The sequence below is a fragment of the Diplotaxodon limnothrissa genome, linkage group LG18, assembly GCF_057381915.1.
Source record: "Diplotaxodon limnothrissa isolate DT_005_m linkage group LG18, D_limnothrissa_male_GT1.1, whole genome shotgun sequence".
Classification (NCBI taxonomy): domain Eukaryota; kingdom Metazoa; phylum Chordata; class Actinopteri; order Cichliformes; family Cichlidae; genus Diplotaxodon; species Diplotaxodon limnothrissa.
Window position 1 is genome coordinate 1,384,695 of NC_140613.1, and position 22,585 is coordinate 1,407,279.

Sequence of the window (22,585 nt, forward strand, 5' to 3'; positions counted from 1 at the left end):
AGAAGTCACCTGATGATGATGATGATGATGATGATGATGAAACGTTTCTCCCACAAAACGCTACGAACAGATGAACAGAATCAACTTTTAGAGATATCCACACAGAGGTTTAACAGTGTGTGGCTCCCTCTAGTGGATGTTGTGGAGTATTCTGTTGTCTTTGCTCCAAAGGTTTTTGTACAGAGTTTTGCTGTTTCCTGTCACTGTGGGCTGCAGAGCACAGTAGTACACAGCAGAGTCAGACAGCTGAAGCTTCTGGATCTTCAGAGGAACTGACTTTTCTTGTAGCGTAGCCGTAAATCTGCTCCTCTCAGAGTCTTCATGTTCTGTTGATCCAGAGAAGCGTCGTAGTATAAACTCTGGAAAGCTTCCTACTTTTTGTTTGTACCAGAACAATCTGGGGAAATTGTCTGTTGTTTCATATCTACATCCAAGTGTAACTGTGTCTCCTTCAGCAGCAATGACATCTCCTTGTTCCTGGATCACTTTGTCTTCTCCTTTACACTCTGAGGAAGAACAGAACATGCAGAGGAAGAGATGGATCAATAAACATGATTAAAAACTCACCATTAATCAGACTCACACATTTATTTAAGCAGAGGAAACATGTTGATGTTTGTATCTCACCAAAGAAAAGAGCAGCAAGAATAATCCACAGCCAATGTTCCATCTGTACAACAAGGTTTAAATCAACAGGAGAAACTAGCTGATGTTCAACATTCAGTCTGAGAATTGTTCTCTTCACAGCAGCACTTATTATTGACACAATGGTTGAACACAGTGCAGAAGGAGAGCCCCGCCTACTGGATGATGTCGCCCTCTGTCTCCTCTTTGAGTCTCACTTCTCTCACTTCCTCTTCCTCCTGGTTCACAGACTGTTAGCAGCAGTTGAATCCCTGTGAGGAGGGAGGATGGAGCACTTTGCACTGTGTGCACAACGAGCCAAATGTTCTCCATCACTGAGCTCCCACGAGAAGAGCAATGAAAGAAAATCTAAATGGTCACAAACAGAACTTGTTTCTTTGGGTTTCTGGTGGGTGGTTGGACTGGAGCGGTGTCTTGGGTAGATAATGATCATGACATGGATTTGGGCGAGTGGGCACTGGGTCGTCAGATTGTTGGTTTCTTTATAATATTGCAGGGTCTTTGCTCTTTGAGGCAACTTTGATGTTTTATGTGTTTATGCGTTGGATGTGACTGTGGACTTGGTTAGGTTGATCGGTGCTGTGAGTCTTATGGATGTGTAGTAAATACTTCAGCATCGACATGAGCGAGGCAGAAATAAAGAGCATGATAAAGCAGAAATGGTGGAAACGTTGGAAAAGCAGTGGGCGGAGGAAAAAGAAGGATGACGGTGTTACAGGACTCAGAGGAAAGCAGGAGAGAGAGGACATCAGCACTTTGATTTGGATGCTCTGGTTTAAACAGCACATGGTTCATAACAGGAAACAGGACACAAGGACATGTGACAGCGGTGAGGAAACCAAGCATCATCTTACACCAGGCTGTCAGAAACATGCGGCTGAGAGCTGCAGACTGACCCCAAACCTCATTAAAGTCGCTGACAGCGAAACTTTCAGGTCCTGTTAAACAGAATCAGTTCTTTTTCTCAGTGACGCGCTCGTTCACACTTCCCACCAGCAGATGGCGCTAATGCACTATTTCCCTGTTTTCCAACCACTAATATCTGCCTTCAACTGACGGAACTTCACATTGTGACACCAGGCGGAAGTAAACAAAGAAAAGGCGGAAGAACCGTTAGCTTTCCTCCCGTGTGTCTGAGCACGAAGTGTGTGAGCTGAGTGTGTGAGCTGAGTGTGTGAGCTGAGTGTGTGAGCTGCGGCAGCAACGATGCCTTCAGTTCAGTATCTGAGAGAGTTCATCAACGAGCGACTAACTGCTGCTGCTGAACAAATATTCTTGGAGTTTGAAAAAACGATCGTCCAGTACGAGGAAGAGATCGACCGTCAGCGCAGACTGCTGGATATCACCTGGAAACCCCAAATCAAGCTGCACAGGACAGGTGAGTGTCCCTCTGAGGGAGGATCCTGATCACAGCTCTGCGGGACGTTTCTGATTGTGAGGTAGAAAAACCTGAATGCATCATTTTCACCGAGCCGGTGTGTCTGTGTGTGTGTGTGTGTGTGTGTGTGTGTGTGTGTGTGTGTGTGTGTGTGTGTGTGTGTGTGTAAATAACTCTGAGCTGATGGACTCTGAGTTTGTCTTTAATGACAGTTTAATCCGAGCAGCTGCTCAGTGAGATGCAGCTCAGATGCTTCTTATCTGTTTACCTTCAGACAGCTTGAACTTTAAAACTGATAGATGTAAAAACAGGGCTCAGAGTCTATTGGAGAAGCTGGCTGGTGTCATTTGTTGCCATCAGGCTGTGAGCATGTGCTGTCTATATCAGCGATAAACTGAGAACATGACGCACGTATGAAATTATGAGTTTAGAGCTTATCAGTGTCTTAAAATGGAACTGCAGCGCTGGCTAGTGTGAAGCTTCTGACAATAAAAATGCATATATGAACTTTAATTTGTATCATATTTGTTACAGCTGGTTTTTTTCAGTTCATTGGTTGCATTTTTATTATTTATTTATTTTTAATTAATTTAGGATTTTCAGTGGAGAGAAACCCACTGATGATGTAAGTCTCAAAAACTCACAAAGACTCACAAATATGATACACCAGGTGTTAAGGAGTTAAAGACTTCAGCAAATGAAACAGAAACAATCAACAGTTTCTCCAGATCTCTGTCAGTGTCAGTGTATCTACAGGAAATGTTGCAAAATGATGATTTGGTTAAAAATGTCTGCCAGCTGACTTCAAACCTGCAGAAGCACTTTGGTTAACAGCAGCTTTTCTGAATGGAGCTGCTGATAGTTTTTAAGCTGCTTTTACTGCTCAGGGGACGAGCTTTCATGTTCCAGAGCAGCTGACATTAACTTCCACTATGGACCCGCCTCATCTGCAATAATTCAGCAGTCGTGAATGCACAAATACAAAAGTCAGCCATTACTTTTATGTAACTCTGGGTATAATCGGCTCTGCTCACAACCTCTTGAGATTCTGAGGAGCGAAGCCGATTTTAAAAAATGAGTCCAACGTCTAACATCATCACTTTTCTTCTTCTTGTGTCCTTTTTTTTCCTCCAGACGACCCACAGCAGCACGTCTGTAAGGAGGAGGAGGAGGTTCTCCCTGAGCAGCAGCTCTGGAACCAGGAGAGGAGCTCCAGTGTGGAGCAGGAGGAACCAGAACCTCCACAGATTAAAGAGGAAGAGGAGGAACTGTGCAGCAGTCAGGAGGGAGAGCAGCTGGGACTGAAGGAGGAGACGGATACCTTCATGGTGACTGCTGCTGCTGAGGAAGGAGAGCACAGTGAACCAGAAGCAAACACTGACCAGCTCCCCTCTCACAGCTCTGACACTTTTATGTTTCTTCAGTCCAAATCTAAAGAAATATTTGAAGTTATTAATAATTCTATCCAGTACGAGGAAGAGAACGACCATCAGCACAGACTCATGGATGTCAGCTGGAAACCCGAAATACAGCTTCACATTACAGGTATGTAAAAGTCTGAATGAAGTCACACATGAATGGGACTCATGTAAGTTATGAATCTGAATCATGATCAACATGTTTGAAGGAGGTCAGGAGAGAGGTCTAACAGTCGGCGGCTGCAGCCTTCTGTTGAACACGGTGGAGGCGCTGCCCTGGTTTGCGCTGCATTTCAGCCAGTGTTGGAGCTCATATTAAAACTGAAGGAATTATAAATCATTAACTTGCTACATCATTTCCTCATTTTCCAGGCAAAACATAAATGAAGGATAGCTTTAGACTTTTGCACAGTATTACACTTTTATCTCACTCGTCTGTAAATTTTTACCAACTGACATTTTTAAAATACACATGCAAAATATAAACATTTATTTAAATGTACTGGAAATGTATTCAAACTGAAAGTTCTTTAAAGAATCGACTAAAAGACAAAAACCTGCATGAATGCCATAAAAACGACACAAACACAATCTTTTTATTTTGTTACTGTTAGAAAGTTGGTTTGTCGTGTCATACTGATCATTTATTCATTCAGTATATGTTCACTGCCTGCAGCTTTTCTACCTTGCCATTTAACCTCTCTCTTCCTCTGTTGATTTCTGGAGTGGCAGCCTTTGTGGATGACACTTATAGTCTCTGTAAAAGTCTTATTTTGACAATGTATTCTCTCGGGGATGTTTTTTCTATTATCACATCACTTTTCATTTTCTCGTGTCCTTTTGTCCTTCCAGACGTCCCACAGCAGCCTGTCTGTGAGAAGGAGGAGGTTCTCCCTGAACAGAAGCTCTGGAACCAGAAAAGGAGCTCCAGTGTGGACCAGGAGGAACCAGAACCAGAGGGAGAGCAGCTTGGACTGAAGGGGGAGACTGATACCTTTGTGGTGACTGCTGCTGAGGAAGAAGACCACAATGACCCAGAAGCAAACACTGACCAGCTTCTTTATCACAGCTGTCCTATAAATGAGAGCCAAAATCATGAAGGAAGCTGGAATTTAGATTCAGGGACAAATAGTATCTCAGAGAGTCGGTGTAACTCTGACACAGGTAAAAAGTCCTTAACATGTGATTTTTGTGGAAAATCCTTTAAGAATAAGTACAACATGAATCAACATCACAGAATCCACACAGGTGAGAAGCCGTATTCTTGTGAAACATGTGGGAAAGGTTTTTATGTGTCATCATCTCTTAAAAGCCATAAGACTACCCATACAGGTGAGAAACCATATTCTTGTAAAACATGTGGGAAAAGTTTCACACAGAGGGGTAGTTTGACTATACACATGAGAACGCACACAGGTGAAAAGCCGTATCATTGTAAAACGTGCAGGAAAATATTCACATGTAGCAGTCATTTATCAGTGCATATAAGAACACACACAGGTGAGAAACCATATTGTTGTAAAACATGCGGGAAAATGTTCACATACAGAAGTCAGCTGTTCGGGCACATAAGAACGCACACTGGTGAGAAACCGTATCATTGCAAAACATGCGGGAAAATGTTCACATATAACAGTCATTTGTGGCGTCACATGAAAACTCACACAGGTGAGAAACCATAATGTTGTACAAAATGCGGAAGAATGTTCACATACAGAAGTGTCTGTTTGGACATAGAAGAACTCACACCGTTGTATCAAGCGTATCATTTTCAGAAATTGTAGTCTTGAAACATGTGGAGAGAAGCCAAGCGTGAAAGAAGATTGGCAGATTATACGTGTTCACAGGAGAGCTTTCAGAGTTCAAATATCTTTAGACTGTGTTCCGACAAGCATCATTTATTGCATGATTATTATGTATAAAGCAGAGTTTCATCTAATCTGTTCTCATCTAATTCTTCAGTGAAAATATGGTGACTCTTAAAAAATGAATTTTAGTTTTGGTTTTATTTATTGATATACAGTCTTTATTTACAGGGGGTTTGAAACTCAATTTGTATATTAAGTTTTGTATTTGCTGTCTATTAGTGGATAACCAATGACTGTTGCTGGTTGGTGTCTTGTGATGTAAAACTGCATTCGAGGTATTTGTTTTTTAATAAATAGAAAATGTTGACGTTTTTTATTTATTTTGTTTTTTATATTTGAAGCTATTCACTTTATTTGGTTCATAATATCTTTGGTTATTTAGTTCATTTAGACTGACTTTGTTTTGTTGTGTTTTATCTGCATAGCAGTAACTAATGACAATAATAAAGTAGAAAGTTTCAAGGGGATGATTGTTTCCCTTGGACTCCTCCAGCCTTCAGCAAAGACCTCGTTCCTATAGCTGCACATATGTTTCTCTGCTTGAGAGCACAGTGTGAGGCAAAGATGTTTTTCCTGCATCAGGGGGACCTGCCAGAGCTGAGGAAGGCTGGTTTGAGCTCATCTTTCATTCAGCATCGCTTTAAAAGGTCAAAGAGGGTTTTAAGCAGAGTAGAATAAGATGGAATAGGGATAAATGAAGATAAGGGTTTACTTCAATTTTACCTTTATAATGTTTGAATAGATTTTTATATATTATTGCTGTTAGCCTTCTGCCTGCATTAAATAAATTGAATCTGTTATTAAAGTAAAGCCCACCTGTCATTACTTATTTCATTCAATAGTTTCTTTCAGATTGTGTGTTAGAGAAACATTTTTACCCCTTTACCTCCATCATTTTGGTTTTTGTACACCTGAACTTTGTTGAAAACTGTTACACAGGGGTCTATGTCTGTTCCTCAGACTCCTCCCACCTGAATGCTGTCATTATACAGCCACTTGAGCTCGGTCCTTAAGATGTTTGAGATTAAATATCTGGCACTATGGCTCCATGAATATGGACTCTCAGAAGTGGAGAGTCCACTGCAGTCCAACATCAGGCTGGTTGTGCTTTGACTTGTGCAGACAGAAATCATCTCATTGGTTGAGTTCAACATCAGTGGGTGGAGTCAGAAACAGTTTCAGGTCAGTCTGTGAGGTTATTTCTGTCTTTACCTCTGTGTGTTACTCTACTCGATCTGTTTTCTTTTTCTTGTTTCCTTTTGTTCCTCCAGGCGTCCCACAGCAGCACATCTGTATGAAGGAGCAGGAGGAGGTTCTCCCTGAGCAGAAGCTCTGGAACCAGGAGAGGAGCTCCAGTCTGGAGCAGGAGGAACCAGAACCTCCACAGATTAAAGAGGAAGACGAGGAACTCTGCAGCAGTCGGGACGGAGAGCAACTTGCATTTAAAGAGACTGATACCTTTATGGTGACTGCTGCTTATTAGGAAAGAGATCATAGACCATAATAGGAGTAGCTCCTCTCTCACAGCTAGAGAGTAGCTGAGAGAAAAGATCAGGAAAGAAGGAATAAAGATTTGGGATCATCTAAAAATTCAGAGTCAAAGTCAAAGAAGAGACTTCACATAAACTGACATCACAGCAAAAATGTAAAAGACTCTCTTCTATCAAAGAGTCAGTGTGACTCTGGTGCAAGTAAAAAGTCTTTAAAATGTGAAAAGGTTCCAAATGAATAAATTTCACAGAATCCGCACATGAAAGAAGTCTTGCTCTTGTAAAGAATGTGAGAAACATTTTACTCACAACAGTACTTTGACTCTCCACATGAGAACGCACACAGGAGAGAAGCCATATCATTGTAAAACCCACGGGAAAACATTCAATGTAGGAGTTAGTTGTCAGTACACACAAGAACTCAGACAGGTGACAAACATGAATGTAAAGCATGTGGCAAAATATTCATATTGTGTAGAAATATTTTACAGCAGCGGTCTCCAACCTTTTTTGCGCCACGGACCGGTTTATGCCCGACAATATTTTCACGGACCGGCCTTTAAGGTGTCGCGGATAAATACAACAAAATAAAACTAGTACCGGTACCGAAAAAAAGATTTATTCATAACACACGTGAAAAGACCCAAGAAAAACGATGAAAACAATAACAAAATAACGCTGAAAACCGATAAAAACCCTGAAAACCATACATTTCACACCTGAGCCTCAACTCTCGCGGCCCGGTACCAGTGTGAGGCCCGGGATTGGGGACCGCTGTTTTATGCCACACTGAAAATCACATGGGTCAGAAGTCCTAGTCTTGACAGTTAAACATTATTAGGGAATCCAGCTTTGGGCAAAACATCCAAAAATGTGTACATGTTTCAGTTTTCAGAGTTCAAACTCCTTTTGTGTTTGAGTTTATTACGTGTAACACTGATCAGTCTGATCTGTTATCCATCTACATCAGGCTTCTCGGTGATGTTCAGTGAAGCTTTATTCTGATTAGATTTTGTTGTTAAAAAAAACAAAACATGGACAGTTGTTTAGTTTATTTGGCTCATTTTCGATTATGAAGTTAATTTAAATCAGTTTATTGTTAGCTTTATTTAGGACAGCTTCCTTTGAGCTCATCGTACAGCCATGCGTCACATGATCCCAGGCAGTCATGAGTAGAGGAGGATAAGGTGGAGTAGAGTTGGATGAAAATAATGGAAGATTCATTTTTGTCTTCATGCATTTATTATTTTGAACATAATTTCACAGAATATTGCTGTTAGCTTCTGCAAGCTGTAAATAAAGCATTTAACTTGTTGTTAAAGTAAAACTCTTGTCTTTATTTTATTTGACTGTTTCGGTTTCTTTAAAATGCCAGTAGCCTCTCCTCAGTGATCTAAAATACAACTATGTAGTATGAGTGCGCTTGTTTTTAAAAAGTTCCTTCATGTAATGATCTGTTAGAGGGTGTGGGGGGGCCACAGCCCCGTCCTCCAGGGCATGAAGCAGGTATGGAGGAGATCAAAACTCCAGACATCCAGAGGCCCTCAGAACACAAGAGACCAAGGAAGACCAACAGAGGGGCAGCCGCGCCACTGTCCCAGAAAGAGCTGAGGAGAGTCCCAGCCAGCTGTGCCAGAGCGACCGAGCCCCAGGCCGAGAGGCTGAGGGCACCCCACCCCCGAAGTGGCCCTAGTGAGCCCCAGGCTCCAGGCTGGACAATCTAACACCAGACAATCAAAACTAGAAATACCGATAACTAAGCTACGAACAAGTCACACAGAGAAAACAATAATGAATGAACAAGACTCAAAAAAGCATAAAGACAAAACAAAGAGTCAGAAACCCAAGGACCCTAACAGTTTTATATTTAGACTATTATTTACTCGATTCTGTCAAAAAACAGACAAATATTCACATTGGTTGGTTGAATCTATGAAAATGCAAAAGATTTGACATAATGAAATGAATGAGGTGATTCTCAGCTACTAGCTTGAAAATGGGAATTTTATTTAAATATGAGAAGAAAGAGTTCTTAGTCTTTTATTTTATAAAAGAGAAATTACGCAAAGGAATCAAAAATATGAAAAAAAAAATGACCTAAAGACTTTTAGCTCCATGTGAGAGATTTTACCTTAAAGAGATAAACCTCTGTTACTCTGTTTATTTTGCTTCTGCTGCATTTCTGCATGTCCTCATCCAATAAATATAAAATAGTGTAAATGAGCAGCTTTTGATGTTTGACAGTTTTTATTGTGTCTGAACGTTCCTGCAGTTGGTTTGTGGTTGATGTGGATTTGCTGCTCATGTGAATCCTCCCACAGTGTTTCATTAGCAGCTGTAACCACAGTGACTCTGATAAAACAGGAATTAGCAGAATCCATCTGATATGAAGCTGTGCTTTGAATACCACTTCCCTCCTCTTTGAAGAGTAGTCAGATATCTGTGTTCAGGTTTTTGTACAGCCTCTTCTACACTTTGTATCACTGTGTTTGTAGAGCACAGTAGTAGAGAGCTGTGCCTGCCAGGGTTAGGGCTGCTATGCTCAGATTAGTTGATTTATCTGTTGTTGTGGACTGATATCGATTATCAGGAATATATTGAGTTGTCTCTCGTTTCCCTCCTTTCCAGAGTATAAACTGAGGAGCTTGAAGGTCAGAATGATGTCTGTACCAGTAAAGGCGTACATAATCCGATGTTGTCTCATAGCTACATGTGAGTGTGACAGATTCTCCTTCTGTTTTAGTGACTTCAGGTTGTTGAGGAGTGATTGAGTCTCCAGCTGTTAGTCCTGGAAAAAGAAAGAAGAAAAGTAGTGAAATGCAGTCTGTATATCTGCATAATGCAGCAGCTTCAACTAAACTTTAATCCCTGTTCTTAAACTCACCTATAATGTGAGATAGAAGCAAAAAGAGGTGCAGCAACATGTCTTTGGAGTTATTAAAGCCAGACAGACAGCACATGAACAATGTTCTTCCACTGCAGCACAATGACCAACAAATAATGTCATTGGATGAGCTCAACTTTAGTGGGCGGGGCCAGTGTAATAGCTGAGCCAATCAAATCGTTTTGTGCTTCCACAGCAGCTCTGTCTCTGTCTCTGATCTTTACTGCTTCATGTTGTCTTTGTCATCAGTCCAATGACAAAATCGTATTTGAACTGCTTCAGTCTTTCCAGTCATGTCAAGGCTTCCAAAGTTTCCAGTGAAATGATGACTTATGTGATGAATCTTAAATGATCTATTTTCACTAAATGATGATATATAGACAGATACTTTATATGAACAGAAAACATAAAAAAAGAAAAATAAAAGAAAAAAGGAAGTCAGTTAAAAACATTCATGATATTTAAAGTCCCTGAACTGAATATTTCCTTTGTTTTTTGCCAAGTTACTGAATTAACAATGGAAATGAGTTTATTTGCTCTGTGTTGTTCTAAAGATGGTTTTTTTAGATGCCAAGACAGATTTCTCTCTTTTTTAAAACTGGCTTTCAAATGCATCACTGGCCTTGTCCCAGAGTTAGTGACCAATATGATTCTAAAAGTCAGCTCAGGGAGCCTGCAAACTACCAAAATCCAAAACATTACTTGGTGAGTCCTCGTTTTCTTTCAAATGTCCTCATATTTTGAATAGTTTACCATTTGCAATAAAACTAGCTGATGTTCAACATTCAGTCTGAGAATTGTTCTCTTCACAGCAGCACTTATTATTGACACAATGGTTGAACACAGTGCAGAAGGAGAGCCCCGCCTACTGGATGATGTCGCCCTCTGTCTCCTCTTTGAGTCTCACTTCTCTCACTTCCTCTTCCTCCTGGTTCACAGACTGTTAGCAGCATTTGAATCACTGTGAGGAGGGAGGATGGAGCACTTTGCACTATGTGCAAGGACAACGAGCCAAATGTTCTCCATCACTGAGCTGATTAATACTTAAAATTTAAGAATTATATGAGGTTTAAGTTTGACATGAACAGAATTTTACCAAAACAGAATCTCTCACAGAATTCACCTGGTTACTGCTACTACTGCACATTCACCTAATGTATATACTATATATATAATGTTCTTCCTCTACCCCCCCCCCCCCTCCATTTTTGCACACGTCGAGGAGCGTGTCAGGTTACATTTCACTGTGTGTTATACTTGTATATGCATGTGACAAATAAAGAACCTTGAACCTTGAGCCTCTTATGGTTATGATTAGAGAAAAATACACATGGCATAAGTCGAACAGGGAATTAAAAGCAAAACTAAAATTGAAAAGAACACATCATCTCATCTATATAAAAGTATGAGCACCAGAACTTCTGATTTATTAGACAAAAGGCCAAATATTTAAGATCTGAATATAATAAAAAAATAATTCATGGCCAAATCGTAATAATAATTAACACATAATTTATTCTGGAAATGCTTTGTGAGTTCCTATGTAATCAAACTGTGTTTGTTGTAGTGGTGGATTAGCAGGTAGCTGAGCTAGCTCTCCTGAGCCTCCAGAACACGAGGAGAACAGCTGGACGGGCTCACCTGAGCTTCCAGCGAGGTCAGAAACTGCACCTGCCGGGGACAACACCCGAGGAGCAGTTTGTTTGTTCTAAATTCACCAAATCCAAACAGTAACTCCTTTTTTAAAAATAAGATTTAAAAATGTCATATTATTCTGCGGTGTCAGTTTAAGGAGGCAGTGGATTCAAGATAGGAATCATGTTAAAGTTCAACCTAAGAAAATCATTCAGATAATTTCAAAACAGAAAACTTCAAATTTAATTTATAATATTTGTTATTTTCTTGTTTTTCGTGGATGTAGAAAAAAAATTGTTTTCAGCTAGAAACTGATTTGAAACAGAGAGAAATCTTCGACAGCGGAACAGTTAAAGGTAAATGCCCTCTGCCGGAACAACAACCGTGTGACACCAAGCGGAAATAAAGAAAGGAAAGGCGCGTGTGTGAACAGAGCCGGGAGTGTGGGACCGAAAGAGTCAGCACATCACTGTGGTGTTAGCGGCTTTGCACAGACTCACCGAGCTCTCTGTAATACTTTACATTCATTAATAAGAGAGAGAGAGGGGGAGGTGCCTTAACAGTCTCGCTCTGTCGGAGCTTTATCACGTGACACCAGGCGGAAGTAAACAAAGGAAAGGCGCTAACGCCGTTAGCTTTCCTCCTGTGTGACCGAGCCGAGTGTTGTTGTGTGAGCTGAGTGTGTGAGCTGCGGCAGCAACGATGCCTTCAGTTCAGTATCTGAGAGAGTTCATCAACGAGCGACTAACTGCTGCTGCTGAACAAATATTCTTGGAGTTTGAAAAAACGATCGTCCAGTACGAGGAAGAGATCGACCGTCAGCGCAGACTGCTGGATATCACCTGGAAACCCCAAATCAAGCTGCACAGGACAGGTGAGTGTCCCTCTGAGGGAGCATCCTGATCACAGCTCTGCGGGACGTTTCTGATTGTGAGGACTTTTTGATGTGAGCTAACAAAGAGCAAACAGAGGACAGGACTGCGCTGCGCTGCATTCAAACAGCAGGCGCTGAAACCATTTAAAGCTTTGAAGTCTGAACTTTTTCCTCTTGATGGTTTTTTAACTAAGGAATCAGATTTATATATAAGACCAAGCTAAGAGAAATCTGAGCATGGATCGTGTGTGAGGCTGCACATGTGTTACATGTAGAGGTGACAGTATCTTCATGTAGTTGACTTTATTCCCCTTTTCAATTTTTTTTACTCATACAAGCTTATGGTTGCAGAGGATATTTACTGATTTGTACATTTTTTTAATCATCGCATCTGTTTTATTATTTTCATCCCTCCAGATGTCCCACTGCAGCCTGTCTGTGAGGAGAAGGTTCTCCCTGAGCTGCAGCTCTGTGACCAGGAGGAACCAGAACCTCCACAGATTAAAGAGGAACAGGAGGAACTGTGCAGCAGTCAGGAGGGGGAGCAGCTGGGACTGAAAGAGGAGACGGATACCTTCATGGTGACTGTTGCTGAGGAAGGAGAGCACAGTGAACCAGAAGCAGACCGTGAACAGCTTCCATCTCTCAGCTCTGATAACTTTTTTTGTACCAAACCAACAGACACGGAAGACATTAGAATTTTTTTCCAGTACAAAGAAGAGATCAACCATCAACAAAGGCAGTTGGCTGTCAACTGGAAACCAGAAATAAAGCTCTACAGAATAGGTGAGTCGGTCTCAGGGAGGATCCTATCAGGAGGATCAGAGGAGCAGGTCATTGATCCATAAAGAAACAGTCAAATGTCTGTAGCTCAGTTTGTAGAGCAGGTCACCTACCAACTAGAAGGTTGGTTTGATCCCCATTTCTGCCACTCAGGTGGGGTTTTTTTCTGTTTTGCAGCTTGCAGGCGTGTTTCACCTGCATGGAGAGCTCCTTTGACCGCATGTTGTATGTTCACAGCAAAATCTTCCAAATGAAGGGACCACAACTCAGATCAACTCCAGGCATTTTATCTGCTTAATTGATCATGACAAAAGAATTGCCCATGAAATGGTATTTGAGTCAACTGTCCAATTACTTTTGGTCCCTTTAAAAAGAGGGTGGCACATGTTAAGGAGCTGAAACTCTTAAACCCTTCATCCAATTATAATTGGAATAAAATGTGTTTCATTTCATCTGACCAGCTCCTTTGCTGATTAAAATGAGAATCTTGGGCTTATTTTTACTATTTTCTATCCAGAAAAGAACTCAGGGTGTGACCACTGGATTATCAGACTGGACTGGTGGTACTGTCTTTTAAGAAGGGAGGGTGTGCTCCAGCTGTATGGGGGATCACACTGCTAAGCCTACCTGGGAAGGTGTACGCTGGAGTACTGGAGAGGAGAATCCATCCATTAGTCAAACATCAGATGGAGGATGTACAGTGCAGTTTTCATCCTGGTCATCGAACGCTGGCTCTTTATCCTCTTGAGGCTGTTCGAGAGTGTGTGGGAGTTTGCCCAACAGTCTACAGGGCTTTGTGGACTTGGAGAAGGTATTCGACTGCAGTCCTTGGGGTGTCCTGTGAACGGTGCTTTGGAACTATTGGCTATTTTGCCGTTGTCAAAGGGCAGTTAGTCCCTGTACAGCTGCCCTGAACTTGGTCCATGTTGGCAACAATAAGTTGGACTCATTCCTGGTGGATGATGGGTTCCAGCAGTGCTGCCCTTCATCACCAGTTCTACTCTACATTCTACTTTTATATCATCAGGACTTCTTGATACAGCAAAGTGGCAGAGAGTCTCAGGTTTGGTGGTCCCAGAATCTTAACTGTGTTCAACAGACGACTTGTTTCTTTTGGTGGTGACTTGATGCACTTTGCAGCTGTAAGTCACCTGGTGCAGAGTGTGAAACAGCGGAAATGAGAATTTAGCATCTCAAAGTCCAGAGCCATGACTCTCAGCTGAAAAAGGGTGGCGTGCCCAATTCCAGGCAAAGGCAGACCCAGGACACAGTGGCAAGATCTGATATCCTTAACTGCTGTCTTTGCACAGTCATGTGGTTGATTGTCGATTATTGCCATTCCTTCAGCCATGTTGAATGTGTGCCATAGGTGATATGCAGCTGTGTAAGCGTGCTGGAGATCTTTGTCTTCCTGGCTGGTGTCTAAATGAATGCACTTGAGCTCAAAAATGCCACTACTCCATGGTTTGTGTTGGAAATCTCTCATGCCAAAAGCCACCAACCGACACCTCTGCCAGCATTCCATATTGGGACAAATCGTGGACCTGGCTGCTGTTGCTGTAGCTTTGGTTCACGCTCAGGCTGTGCTCGTGTAGCCAATGCAGCAGCCACAGATTGTTGTATCTCTGTTTTTAAGTCAGCTGATACAGCCACCATTTGTTTAGCTTTTGTTTTGTTCATGTTAAACTCTGAGTCCCTTTCTTCCATCTAATGTTTAAGCAACCTTTTGGTTAATTGTTTAATCTTTTGCTCTGGTTTCTCTCCATGTCTCCTGACATGATGTTGCAAGTGCTCTCTCCATAACGAGTCTGTCATAGCACTCAAGTCGACCACCCCATCCAGCGAGTCTTGTACAGATCTTGGCACTGATTTCTCCACAAGAGTAAGGTTGCCTCACTCGTATCAGGCCGCACACTTGTGTGATGTTTTCAGAGTTTGGCTGCTTGTTCCAGATATTCAGCCAGAGACTCGTTGGCTTCCAGCTTCAATCATTTGAGTGCCCTTTAGGGCTGCCACAAATGATTATTTTCATAGTCGACTAGTCACCGATTATTTTTGCGATTAGTGGGTAACAGACGTCTCCGAAAACGTCGGAGCGCTTTTGAAAATATGTGGTGTCCTGATAAACTGAGCAGATATTTGAGGTTTACACAGCTACATTCTCGCCTGAAAATATGTTAAACGTTTATTTTGTGACCCAGAAAGAATAATAAGAGTAACATTAAAACTAACTAGCTGCCGCCATTGTTGGAAACTGAGCTGGGCCGCGCTATGAATTCTGGGGCAGGTTGGGCCACGAGGGATACACCCAACCCATCCTTCAAATCTGGGGAAATGAAGGACGCATTTGTCGGCCGCGTTTGTCGGAGTCTTTAAATTTGGACAGTCTTCGTTGTGTAGCTGTAACGTAATTGGCCTACAAATGCGGGCACAGGAGGATGTGGTTCCTCAATTTGGACACAGCTACAATACCGGACACTGCTTCTTCTTCTTCTTCGTGGATTAACAGCAGCTGGCATCCTTGTACATGCAGTGCTGCCATCTTCTGTTTCAGTCCGATATTACACTCTTAAATCCTGCTACTTATTCCTGCGTCTTTTGGGATCTTGCAAAGCTTCAAACGACGCGTCGACTATTAAATCAGTCGTCGACAATTTTGATAGTTGACGTAATCATAACTAAATGACTAATCGTGGCAGCCCTAGTATTAAAATACACCAAATGTTTTCCTTTTAAGCACATTTTATATAAATCCGATTTTACCAGTAGGCTACCATTGTTATTAACTTCTCAATGCACTCTGGGTAATGATGTCATACGGTTGCACAGCATTGAGTTCACAGTTAGCAGCGCACTGAAAATGGGTTCTGTTCAACCTTTCCAGTATGAACCAGTGCAAACCGAGAGAGGATGAAAATAGTCAACCATAGTCTATGCGGCTGCTGCTTGCCAATGGCAACGGTGACTGAGAGCATAAAGAGCTCAATTTTATGGCAGCAGCTATCCATGGTATCGCATAACTGCATGATCAAACCATTAACACATTTTAATTTTTATTATATAGTGAAATTACGATATTGTTGTTCTTACAGATTCTCCATGCAACACAGTGCACCAAAACTTTGAAGCCGTATGTCTTAATACAGATGTTCTTTGGGCAGCCCTCGTTAGCCTCCATGACCGGCATAGTACTGGTTTACCAAGTCGTAACCAGGTCACTAGTAGGCAAGTTAATTAACACCCTCGCCGACAACCAATACGTGTCATCGTCCCAGAATGCATTGTGTACGAAAAAACATGGCCGCTCCCACGGCTCCAAAAATAGTTTTAAACAACAAAGATTTAATGGAAAAACAAAAATTGTAGTTATTCTCAACTATGTTTTTATGTAGTGAAGATAATTTGTAACATATTTAGAGTAACTTGTCATAATAGCCGGGGGTCCTTCTAAGGCGTTAAAGAATTCAGCAAATGAAAACGAAACGATCAACAGTTTCTGCCAGATCACTGTCGCCAAAGTGCTGCTCATAGGGGGTCATATGATTGTTGGGTTTTTCTCTGTATCTGTTATTATAGGATGTACTGTACAATATAAAGCGCCTTGAGGCAACTTTTGTTGTGATTTGGCGCTACATAAATTGAATTGAATCGTCGGCGTCAGTGTATCTACAGGAAATGATGATTTGGTTAAAAATGTCTGCCAACTGACTTCTTCCCCTCTTCTGTGGAACCAGCTTCCAGTTTGGATTCAGGAGACAGACACTATCTCTACTTTTAAGATTAGGCTTCAAACTTTCCTTTTTGCTAAAGCATATAGTTAGGGCTGGACCAGGTGACCCTGAATCCTCCCTTAGTTATGCTGCAATAGATGTAGGCTGCTGGGGGATTCCCATGATGCATTGAGTTTTTCCTTTCCAGTCACCTTTCTCACTCACTATGTGTTAACAGACCTCTCTGCATTGAATCATATCTGTTATTAACCTCTGTCTCTCTTCCACAGCAGGTCTTTATCCCGTCTTCCTTCTCTCACCCCAACCAATCACAGCAGATGGCCCCGCCCCTCCCTGAGCCTGGTTCTGCCGGAGGTTTCTCCCTGTTAAAAGGGAGTTTTTCCTTCCCACTGTCGCCAAAGTGCTTGCTCATAGGGGGTCATATGATTGTTGGGTTTTTCTCTGTATCTATGAAGCGCCTTGAGGCGACTTTTGTTGTGATTTGGCGCTATATAAATAAAATTTAATAAAATTGACTTCTTCCCAAAGCCCTATCAGCTCGCTGATCACATGAAAACCTGCAGAAGCACTTTGGTTAACAGCAGCTTTTCTGAATGGAGCTGCTGATAGTTTTTAAGCTGCTTTTACTGCTCAGGGGACGAGCTTTCATGTTCCAGAGCAGCTGACATTAACTTCCACTATGGACCCGCCTCATCTGCAATAATTCAGCAGTCGTGAATGCACAAATACAAAAGTCAGCCATTACTTTTATGTAACTCTGGGTATAATCGGCTCTGCTCACAACCTCTTGAGATTCTGAGGAGCGAAGCTGATTTTAAAAAATGAGTCCAACGTCTAACATCATCACTTTTCTTCTTCTTGTGTCCTTTTTTTCCCTCCAGACGACCCACAGCAGCACGTCTGTAAGGAGGAGGAGGAGGTTCTCCCTGAGCAGCAGCTCTGGAACCAGGAGAGGAGCTCCAGTGTGGAGCAGGAGGAACCAGAACCTCCACAGATTAAAGAGGAACAGGAGGAACTGTGCAGCAGTCAGGAGGGAGAGCAGCTGGGACTGAAGGAGGAGACGGATACCTTCATGGTGACTGCTGCTGAGGAAGGAGAGCACAGTGAACCAGAAGCAAACACTGACCAGCTCCCCTCTCACAGCTCTGATATTTTTGCGTTTCTTCAGTCCAAATCTAAAGAAATATTTGAAGTTATTAATAATTCTATCCAGTACGAGGAAGAGAACGACCATCAGCACAGACTCATGGATGTCAGCTGGAAACCCGAAATACAGCTTCACATTACAGGTATGTAAAAGTCTGAATGAAGTCACACATGAATGGGACTCATGAAGCATCCTGATCACAGCTCTGCGGGACGTTTCTGATTGTGAGGGCTTTTTGGAGATGTGAGCTAACAAAGAGCAAACAGACTGCACTGTGTAAGTTATGAATCTGAATCATGATCAACATGTTTGAAGGAGGTCAGGAGAGAGGTCTAACAGTCGGCGTCTGCAGCCTTCTGTTGAACACGGTGGAGGTGCTGTCATGGTTTGCGCTGCATTTCAGCCAGTGTTGGAGCTCATATTAACCCTTGTGTGGTGTTCGTATTTTTGTTACTCAGCCAGTGTTCATGGGTCTGGTGGACCCGCTAGAGTTTTGGCTTTCCAAATTAACCCTTTAAGACCTACCATAGAACCAAGTCCGCCAGAGCTTATATTATATTTTTACATGCTGTGTAGCCATTTTTGGGAGCATTTCAAGTTGCTATACATCAATACAACCATTATAGCCCAAACTTTAATAATATGTCTGCATTAGGTGCATAGTAATTACATAAATTGCAAAAAAGTGCAATAAACTACAAAAAAATAGAAAATCGTTTTTGTTTTTTTAACATATATTTCTAGTTAGAGAAATTTAAGAGGCTCATCCCTCAAAACTGTAAATACAAAAAAGTTGCACAAACTAGTTTCCCACCACAGGAAATTTATTTTGAGTGTCTTCATAGTTTTATTTTTGAAATACACCAATTTTTATATACTGCAGGAAAAACGAAAATAAATATTATAGTGCAAATTTGCAAAAAAACAGCATATGCATCAAAATAAACTATTTCCAGCAGTGCAATATGAGTCCTAAGCATCCCAGAAACGACACAGAAAGTCATAAACTCAAACATAACTTTTTAAAACACCAGTATAGGCTCATAAGGCCCCGATCGTAAAAAAAACTACATTTCCGCAAAATGACGTCACTTCCGGTTTCGGGCAGGTCATGCGGTCATGTGATAGTTCGCGCTGATGGACGTAGGAAGTGTTACAAACAGCTGATCGGATCGGCGAAGCGTGTTTCTGGAATATCATGTTTTTGTTGCTGCAAGTGATTTTTATGCAGTTTTTGCAAAGCTATATGTGGAAGGAAACTGTGACCGAGGACAAGCTGATGGCATAAGATGTAAGTACAACTCCTCTGGTTTCATATGCAAAAAAAATTATTGCGCTAGCTTACGTGGTTGCAGTGCTACCGGGATTTAAAAATAGTTACGCAAAATGGAGCGTGCCCGCTCCGATCGGCTGTAAAGGGTTAACACTATCAAACAATTTTATGTTAAATTACTCAACAGATGTTTACTTCATCCCAATTACAAGACATATGAACAGCAAACATGGTTAATTTTTTCCCTTTACCTTTGTTAGATCACATTTATGAATTAATGTGCTTCTCGTTTTTCTTTTATATAAAATGTTATAAATAAATCAGTTATAATCAAGTGGAGTGAGTGGAAAGACACAACACATTTACACGTGAAAAAATAATTAATTGTTTAATTTTTCTTTTGAAAAAAACTGAACACGGGTCTCACAGACCCGAACACCATACAAGGGTTAAAACTGAAGGAATTATAAATGCGGAAAAGTACATGCAGATTTAATCCACCGTACAATATCACCTTGAGCCTGGAAATGGCTTCATTTTCAGTCTGAGTATGATCACAAACAGTCAGATGATGCATCAGAAGGTAATCTTTGTTAATGTTGTTGTTACTGTTAGAAAGTTGGTTTGTCGTGTCATACTGATCTTTTTTTTTTTTTTTTTTTTTTTTTTTTTTTCCTGTCCCGTTTGGCTCTTTTGCATCAGAATTGTTGTCTAAAGGCAAAGAAAGATGCCCAACGGATTTACTTTACCAAATTGACCATCCCAGCCTTGCCGTAATGGTCCGTTTGATTCACCTTTTATTGTTTATTTTATTTTCACTTACTGAATACGGGACAGACTTGACTGGAGGAAAGAAGGGGAGAAAGAAAGAGGGAAAGAGAAACAGCTGAGAAGAGGGACGGGGGAGAAGGGCAAAAAACAAAAACCAACAGAATGAGCAGAAAAAAAAAAAGAAATAAAAAATGCATATATCAATCACCTGGATCACCTGCTGTGAAAGAAAAAAACAGTTTTGATCTCCTCCATACCTGCTTCATGCCCTGGAGGACGGGGCTGTGGCCCCCCCACACCCTCTAGCAGATCATTACATGAAGGAACCTTTTAAAAAAACAAGCGCGTCCATGCTCACAGGTGTACACACGGGTGATCACACCCACAAACTACACCCTTTTTGGCTCCTACCTCAAAGCACACTGTGTTCTGTTGATCTTATGTGCTGCACAATAATGTTTAATATTTAGTATTTACTGTCATATTCCCATATATCATTGTGATGTTGTTTATTCTATTACTCTTGTTCTCTTCTGCTTGTTTTCTTTTTTCTTTCTCAGCAGGTGATCCAGGTCATACTGATCATTTATTCATTCAGTATATGTTCACTGCCTGCAGCTTTTCTACCTTGCCGTTTAACCTCTCTCTTCCTTTACTGCTGCACGTCTGCTGATGTTCCTCTGTTGATGAGCTTATATCTGGAGTAGCAGCCTTTGTGGATGACACTTATAGTCTCTGTAAAAGTGTTATTTTGACAATGTATTTTCTCAGGCATGTTTTTCTATTATCACATCACAGAGGGAGAGCAGCTTGGACTGAAGGAGGAGACTGATACCTTTATGGTGACTGCTGCTGAGGAAGGAGACCACAATGACCCAGAAGCAAACACTGACCAGCTTCTTTATCACAGCTGTCCTATGAATGAGAGCCAAAATCATGAAGGAAGCTGGAATTTAGATTCAGGGACAAATAGTAACTCAGAGAGTCGGTGTAACTCTGACACAGGTAAAAAGTATTTAACGTGTGATTTTTGTGGAAAATCCTTTAATGAAATGTACAAAATGAATCGACATCTGACAATCCACACAGGTAATAAGCCGTATTCTTGTGAAACATGTGAGAAAAGTTTCACAGTGAAGGGTAATCTGACTGTACACATGAGAACGCACACAGGTGAGAAGCCGTATTCTTGTGAAACGTGTGGGAAAAGTTTTCATTTGTCATCATCACTTAAAGACCATAAGAATGTCCACACAGGTGAGAAACCATATTCTTGTAAAACATGTGGGAAAAGTTTCAGAAACGGGGGTAATTTAAATAGGCACAAGAAAGCACACACAGGTGAGAAGCCGTATCATTGTAAAATATGCAGGAAGATGTTCATTCGTAGAAGAAGTTTATCTGAACACATAAGAATGCACACAGGTGAGAAGCCGTATTCTTGTGAAACTTGTGGAAAAAGTTTTTATTTTTCATATTCACTTAAAAGACATATGACTGCCCATACAGGTGAGAAGCTGTATTCTTGTAAAACCTGTGGGAAAAGTTTAACACAGAGGGCTAGTTTGACCATACACATGAGACTGCACACAGGTGAGAGACCGTATCGTTGTAAACGATGCAGGAAAAAATTTATAAGTAGTAGTTGTTTATCGGTACACATGAAAAAAGCACACAAGTGAGAAACCGTATCATTGCAAAACATGTGGGAAAATGTTCCCATACAGAAGAAGTCGTAGTCTTGAAGAATTTAGAGAGACTGACATCTGAGAGACCTAGCGTAACAGAAGATCTAAGGATTTATACAGGTTCACAGGAGAGCTGTTAAGAGAATATTTATCTACCGGGTGGTTGAAACTCAATTTGAATATCAAGTTTTATATTTGCTGTCTATTCGTTGATAGCTGATAGCTTTTGCTGATTTGGAGTTGGTGTCTTGTGATGTAAAAGTGCATTTGAGCTATTTGTTTTTTAATAAATAGAAAATGTTGAAGGTTTTTTTTAATTTTGTTTTTTACATTTTGTAGCTATTCAGTTTATTTGGTTCATATCATTTTTGGTTATTTAGTTCATTGACTTTGTTTTGTTTTTGTTTGTTTTTTACTTTTCAGTTTTGTAAGAATGTAGACGTTGTTATGCGTTGTTATCATCAGGTTATAACTGTACCAGCATTGGGGAGGGTCTTTGTTTTGTTGTGTTTTATCTGCATAGCAGTAACTAATGAAAGAATATTTTGACAGTGATAAAGTAGAACATTTGTTTCCCTTGGACTCCTCCAGCCTGCAGCAAAGACCTCGTTCCTATAGCTGCACATATGTTTCTCTGCTTGAGAGCACAGTGTGAGGCAAAGATGTTTTTCCTGCGTCATGGGGACCTGCCAGAGCTGAGGAAGGCTGGTTTGAGCTCAACTTTCATTCAGCATCGCTTTAAAAGGTCAAAGAGGGTTTTAAGCAGAGTAGAATAAGCTGGAACAGGGATAAGTGAAGATAACAGTTTACTTAAATTGTATCCTTTATAACTGTTGAATAGATTTTTATATATTATTGCTGTTAGCCTTCTGCCTGCATTAAATAAATTCAATCTATGATTATATTAAAGCCCATCTGTCCTTACTTTATTTCATTCAGTAGTTTCTTTCAGTAGTCTTTCCTGAGTGATGTAAAATCCAGATTGTGTTAGAGAAACAGT

The 22,585-nt window shown here is 41.0% G+C and overlaps 3 protein-coding genes across 3 annotated transcripts in view; 2 read left to right on the top strand and 1 right to left on the bottom strand.

Annotated features, from left to right (window-relative positions):
• Nucleotides 1-22,585, bottom strand: part of LOC146612739 (uncharacterized) — a 485,503-nt gene that overhangs the window by 268,805 nt on the left and 194,113 nt on the right. The window lies entirely within an intron of this gene.
• LOC146612742 (uncharacterized) lies at nucleotides 1,817-5,134 on the top strand. The gene is made up of 3 exons (XM_085377432.1): nucleotides 1,817-2,023; nucleotides 3,158-3,568; nucleotides 4,294-5,134. The coding sequence occupies exons 1-3, from the start codon at nucleotides 1,852-1,854 to the stop codon at nucleotides 5,121-5,123; spliced, it is 1,413 nt and encodes a 470-aa protein (XP_085233558.1). The 5' UTR covers nucleotides 1,817-1,851; the 3' UTR covers nucleotides 5,124-5,134.
• Nucleotides 11,971-21,626, top strand: LOC146612743 (uncharacterized). Its single transcript, XM_085377404.1, has 4 exons — nucleotides 11,971-12,192; nucleotides 12,610-12,978; nucleotides 17,588-17,995; nucleotides 20,696-21,626. The coding sequence occupies exons 1-4, from the start codon at nucleotides 12,021-12,023 to the stop codon at nucleotides 21,577-21,579; spliced, it is 1,833 nt and encodes a 610-aa protein (XP_085233530.1). The 5' UTR covers nucleotides 11,971-12,020; the 3' UTR covers nucleotides 21,580-21,626.

Excerpts from the sequence above, each read along its gene's own strand:
- LOC146612742 (XM_085377432.1), top strand. The coding sequence starts at position 1,852 with ATGCCTTCAGTTCAGTATCTGAGAGAGTTCATCAACGAGCGACTAACT. Across the intron at positions 2,024-3,157 it reads AATCAAGCTGCACAGGACAG|ACGACCCACAGCAGCACGTC; the intron begins GTGAGTGTCCCT and ends TTTTTCCTCCAG. Across the intron at positions 3,569-4,293 it reads AATACAGCTTCACATTACAG|ACGTCCCACAGCAGCCTGTC; the intron begins GTATGTAAAAGT and ends TTGTCCTTCCAG.
- LOC146612743 (XM_085377404.1), top strand. The coding sequence starts at position 12,021 with ATGCCTTCAGTTCAGTATCTGAGAGAGTTCATCAACGAGCGACTAACT. Across the intron at positions 12,979-17,587 it reads AATAAAGCTCTACAGAATAG|ACGACCCACAGCAGCACGTC; the intron begins GTGAGTCGGTCT and ends TTTTCCCTCCAG. Across the intron at positions 17,996-20,695 it reads AATACAGCTTCACATTACAG|AGGGAGAGCAGCTTGGACTG; the intron begins GTATGTAAAAGT and ends ATCACATCACAG.